Raw genomic sequence first — 6,142 nt, forward strand, 5'->3', positions numbered from 1 at the left:
TGTTTTCATTCATGGAATATCAATGGTAGTTTTGCATATCGGAAATAAAAATGTCGAAAAGCAATCGAAAATGTAAAAGAAAAGTTACAAACAAAAGCCAAATAATCATTTACAACGCTACGTTTTCTGTAGAGGAAGTGAAGATTAGTTTTGTAAACAACATCGTCATCCAAAGTGAAAGGGTATAAAGGATTGCATGGAATGATATTTAGTGTACACATATTCACACTCGGTTGACAGTGTCTTACGACGAACAAGTCAACTCTGATGGGAAAGCATGCACGAATTATATTATATTTTGTGACTTGGATAGTTTTAGCAATTGCAGCAGTCATTCTCAACATATTCAATATGGACTGGTCGAAAACAAATTTATTTAACGGCGTTGCTATTGTCTTACTGCTAGGGATTCTCCAAGGATGTGTCTTAGAATCGCCGGCCCAAACCATTGCTACTTTAATAATGGGCGGTCACACGCGCAAGCTGAAGAAAAATGCGGATTTTGAACATCTTACTCTTGTTCTCAACTATAATTTGCTTGCAACGAATCGGGAGGAAATCGAGGAATGTATGCAGATGATGTATACTGCTTATATGGGAAACCTTGCTCCAAATGTTTCTGCTGTACTGGTCAGTGCGACTGGGGACGAGGAATTGAAAGAATATGAACTCTTCATGCGTGACGTGTACAGGGTCATGATCTTTGATGAACTTTATACAGAGGGATTAGCATACGCTCGTGAGGATTATCTCCACGTTGACAAATACCGATTCTTATACTTATGGCGGCACTTCCGGCATATTGATTCCGTGTTTTTCATCCGGAAATATCTTTATGAGGTCTGTGATAAATACAGCAAGGAATTTATGCTTGTTCATCGCGTAAGTCGGGTTCTACGTAAGTGTGGCCAGTATCAAGACCTAATGCTACTGTCGGCTGGCATGGACAAATCTATCACGTATTGCGACCCAGCGTATTACGGCAACTGCGCAAGGGAACTGGGAAAGCCATTATTTCACGACTCTGATGACGTAAAAAGGATCTTTGGACGACAGTATGACTATACACTAGTGTTGGATGGGGATACTGGAGTCCCGGGAGGGACTGTTTATGATTTGATGAGAATCGCTGCTGCGTACCCAGATAAAGGAATTATCCAGCCTGCCATTACGCTCTTTTGCAACCGATGTGATACCATGTTTATGCATCTGGAGTCCATGCGACAGTCAATTTCTGAGCCTATTACTAATGCGTTGACCGACCTTTTCGGCCAATCCTCATTTTATGGAAAGGCCTTGATAAAAAATTCAATTTATATCGAGAAGATTCTTTACTGTGATGGAAAACTTATTGAAAGCGTACCTATCGACGTGCTAAGCCACGATACATTCGAGGCGTCATTGCTACACCCGTTGTATGCCGGATCCGTTTCTCTCATGGAAGCACCGTCTTACAACTACGTCACATGGGACATCCGCGAACGTCGATGGAACAGAGGAGAAATTCTTAACGCAATGTACTTCTGGGATAACTTATTTGGAAAGCCAATGAGATTTTTACAGAAAATTGTGAGGCGAAAAAAATTCACAGCAACAAAATTACGGACACGTTCAAACACTGACTTCATCAGCTCTTACATGAGTCATCTCGCGCTGAGGCAAATGTGCATGAAGCCGTTCCTGTTGTTTTTCATCTTACTACATGTAAACGTGTCGTTGCATCAAATATACCTGCCTATAGTTGTTGTTATGCTTTTGGTAATTATTTTTCCAAAGTTTGCTACCTGTAACAGAAAGAACTTTAAATCTGTTTGTTACGAAACTGTGGCATCAATACTGCAGTTCACACCGGAAGCTGTTGTTGGGTGCGTTCGGATACTTCTTGCATTTTATGCTAATATTGTAAGTGGTGTCCAGTGGATTCCTCAACGTTCAATAGAAACGGAGTTCAAAAGTAAGAACCCATTTTTATCAGCTTTGAGACATTTATGGGCCTATTCGTTAGTTGGCATAGTTGTTGGAATCTTTCTCATTGTTTTTCAAGTAGACGCAATGTTTATGTTTTTGATGCTGGTTACAATGGCTCTGCTTCCAGTTTTCACTGGAATAACGTCTTTACCGGCCGGGTATGTTGCTAAGTACCGAGGTCGGGTAGAAGCCGGATCTTCCACTTCAACGCCTTCCTCAAAGTATGACAAAGGTTTTGTTATTCCTCCTCCCTCAAGTAGGCTAAACACCCGTGAGAGGGCGCGACCGTTTGTGGCATGGACCGTTCCACTTTCGTATGATCTCAGCATAGTTTGATTCCAATGTTTACAATGCTATGTAAAGAACAGATATATGAATAATTTAGTAAGTCATTAAAATTAATACGTTTCAATATTACTATGTATAATGTAAATAAGGGCATTGTAAGAATTTTGACTTCGGTTATGAGGAAATGAAAGAAAAAAAATTTAAAGTCGGATTCTCTTGTCCATTGAAAATAGACATGTACTCTGAATTATTTCCACTGTCCCTATTTACATTCGATTCAACAAGCGATCCTCAATATAACGAAGGTTACCAATCACTATATCGGTGATATATGTGTTAAATATATTGTGACACTACTTAAAGCTGGCCTTGTTACCATATAACCTGAACATTTTGTAACTGGAGAGAAGAAATGTACATGTATCGGCCAGACCAAAATTCGTATCCGGGACCTCCGAATACCAGCCAATTGCTCTACCGATTGTACCACCTGGTCACAAATGATCGACCCAGTCCTATTCCGCTACATTCTTGCAAGATTACATTTTGCTAGTAAAAATAGTTAGAATTATCTGTTATCCGTGATATCTCGACACAGTAAACCATTTCGCGCTATGCCATTCGACATATCTTGGTTATACACCGAGATGTTTTCGTGTGTTTCCAGAACAACAGTTATTATCTGTGATACTTAATATTGATAAGTTCTCTGTGATCAGATATTGTTACAGTGGTTACATCATCGTAAACATTCTCAGTGATGTTATAAATATAATGAGTTATTGCCTGTTGATTCAAGGATTTAGATGACTACTTTACCTGTGATAATAGGTTTCTTGACGGTTACAAATATCTCGGTGATTCTGTTATAATACATGATACGTGTTTTTGTATATGTTATTGTTTATGTGTTCTATTTTACTTTGATGTATTCATGTCATATTTTTCATACTCACGAATCAAGAACGGCTTTTAATATGTATTTAATCATCAAGCAACATTTTGAGAATAACAGTTCTTTAAATGCATTGGTTTTAATTTTACAAGTACAAATACGAACAGAAAACAAAGTATGAGGTGATTTATATATAGGATATCCACACGCTGTTGTCTGTGTAATTGAAATAGCTTACAACAACCGCATATTTAGGCTGCATATTTAAAAAAAACTGATGATATTTTTTGCATAGATAGCCTGCATTTGGCTTCTTTTGATTTCGAATTAAGTTGTATAGCCCGCGAACAATACACAGAAAACTGCGGTACTTTTGTTTGATGAAAATAAAATAAATATTGTCTGTATGCGCCTTATGCATCCTAGTAGTGCTAATTAAAATATATGATCAATTAATTCTATTTTAGCCAAGTTCTTGATTGTCTTGCCTATATATATACAACTTATCAGAACAAACAGCAGGACCCAGTCACCTAGTATCTTTCAGATCAATTCACCTGTGTAATAAAAAGGTAACAAAAATAATTTATTTTCCATATTTGTTGGCGAACTCAATGGACATGCAAGTTAACTGTCATGCAGTTATGGCAAGTCAGATGTGTAACATATTTATAACTGCTTACAAACAAAAACATTTTTTGTTTTTGTTTTTGCATTTGCCGTTCTTATTCTTTTATTATTAAGTTTATGATTGACATAATCAAATTGCTGAATATATTTTAGTCTTATTAAAACATGAAAATATAAGAATGAGGCGTTTTCCGTATATTATTTGCGTTTTTCATTTTTGTTATTAACACTTTCTCAATTGTGTGACAGTTGATCCTAAATTCTCGAATTTCTTCTTATTACCAAGATTTTCATTTGGCATAACCACTAATGAGTGGGTTATTTAACAACATAGGGGGTCGAGTGCGCCAAACATCGATTTGGGTCATTTTGCTGCGTCGTGTTGATCAGCTAATATGTATATGAAGGAATGCAATATAAATATTGAACTTATGTGAAACTGAACAATAAAAATATGTTTTTCAGCCTTTGGATTTTGATCCCAGATACAACTTAAAGTGCGAATGAAAATATTTTGATAATTTTATAGGCACACAAACACAAAACATATTGTTAACCTTAATATATTTCCTAAAAAATACAAACTCAATGAAAACGCCGAAGAATTGCCCAAATACATACGCTGCTTTATTAAGTCTATTGCAAGGCTTGAGGTCATAAACATACTCTTAGTCGGAATCACGTTACATTTTAAGATACATCAAATTGCTGGTGTTGCCATTTGATTTCCAAAGGTACTTATGACTAGATGCAGTTGTGATTTTGTACAGCAGAGAATATCCTATTCTTTGTTCTTTTTTTGTGAATTTCTGAACTATATTTTTCTCCGTTTAATAGAATTTGTCCATCCTCGATACTCCGGGGGTTACTTCTACTGTCGTTATACATCTACCCTTGTACTGTGCCATAACAAAATCGTAGGCATTTCAGGAGAGAAAACATCCCTAACCACAGGCATACAAAAACTTTTTTAAGTTTATAGATGAGCGAAGTTCGACTCCAAATCCAATTCAGTGTAGACAATTATTCTATCTTTCTTTTTAAGACATCAACGGAGGACAAAACTGCCCTGTCTCAACTTCACAAGTTGTCTCACACGGAGCCCACAGTTTCACCAGGGGTGGATATACTGGAAGGATATCGTAGAAAAACGTTTTTCGCGATTTCTGTTTCAAAGCATTTTCACGGATTCAATATTGAATTGAAACACGTTTCAATCTTATTGTGCAAGAATTGTGAAAGATATTGATTTCGCGGATCTAAACTTTCGAGAATTGATTGTGATCGCGAAATTCGCGAAAATGAATCGCACGCGCAAGAAAGTTGTTTTACAGTAGTAAACGCGCGCGGTATATAGAGGATTGAATTTGTTGTATCGGTTTTGAGTATTGCGAACCACTTCATTTTTCCGTATACAATATTTCGCTTCTTAATTATTGCCAATATATTTGCGAATACATAAATTTGCAATTAATGTTTCTTAATGACAATTGGATATAATAAACATTGTATACAATTATTCACGAATCATATTAAATTTTCGGTCGAGCTCTCTCGCGAAATTACGGCGCGAAAATAAGTTTCTCGCCAAGATAAAGTGGTTTGCAGTATGTCCGTGACATAATATAATTCATCGTTATTATACAATGGAAATATAATATCACTTAAAATCTCTGTATTTCAGTATGGCATCACAATTTTTTTTATTAAAATGTTGGGCGTCATATAATGCGTGGACGAAAACAAACATACACAACCTAGTCAAATATACACCATCGGAAACAACAGCGTAAAACTACACCGCACTATGCTATCCGGTATTGTCTTGTTTCCAAAGCTTTCAAAAGCTTCATTCTGATTTGGAGAAAATTTCCCAAGAGACTTTCTTACAAAAAAACACACACAAAAAGAAAAAAAAAATGCGTGTATCAGACACAACAAATTGTGTAGACAGATATATGCATTAAGTCAGGTTCCTGTATAAATAATTAAAAAGGTAGAATAAAAATGATATAATGTAAAAATAAAAGTGAATGAATAATGTAAAGATAATCAACTTGTTATTGAGCTGTGTCACGAGTGAAATTTCTATTTTATTTAGAAGGTCAATGTCGAGGTCTCTTACCTCGTAATACCACGTCCTGACCAGAAATGGAACACTTCGCCCTCCCATAATGTATCTTTTCACCGACAGTTCAACGAAACTATAAATTATTTGCTATATAATTATAACGTGTCCTATTTCATACAATCGATATTGTTGACAGGTGGATGTAAGCCATTGACTTATTGCACAATACATTCTCTATTCAAGTGCCGTGCTATACCCGTCTATTTATATACATGTGGCATTGTGTATTT

The 6,142-nt window shown here is 36.1% G+C and overlaps 1 protein-coding gene across 1 annotated transcript; it reads left to right on the plus strand.

Annotated features, from left to right (window-relative positions):
• The first annotated feature begins 267 nt into the window (after positions 1-267).
• On the plus strand, positions 268-3,868 carry LOC138334509 (glucans biosynthesis glucosyltransferase H-like). The gene has a single exon (XM_069283169.1). The coding sequence runs from the start codon at positions 268-270 to the stop codon at positions 2,302-2,304; it is 2,037 nt and encodes a 678-aa protein (XP_069139270.1). The 3' UTR covers positions 2,305-3,868.
• Positions 3,869-6,142: the final 2,274 nt, after the last annotated feature.

The sequence above is a fragment of the Argopecten irradians genome, chromosome 11 (genome assembly GCF_041381155.1).
Source record: "Argopecten irradians isolate NY chromosome 11, Ai_NY, whole genome shotgun sequence".
Classification (NCBI taxonomy): domain Eukaryota; kingdom Metazoa; phylum Mollusca; class Bivalvia; order Pectinida; family Pectinidae; genus Argopecten; species Argopecten irradians.

What these genes read in the sequence shown, in the direction of transcription:
- LOC138334509 (XM_069283169.1), top strand. Translation starts at nt 268, where the DNA reads ATGGGAAAGCATGCACGAATTATATTATATTTTGTGACTTGGATAGTT.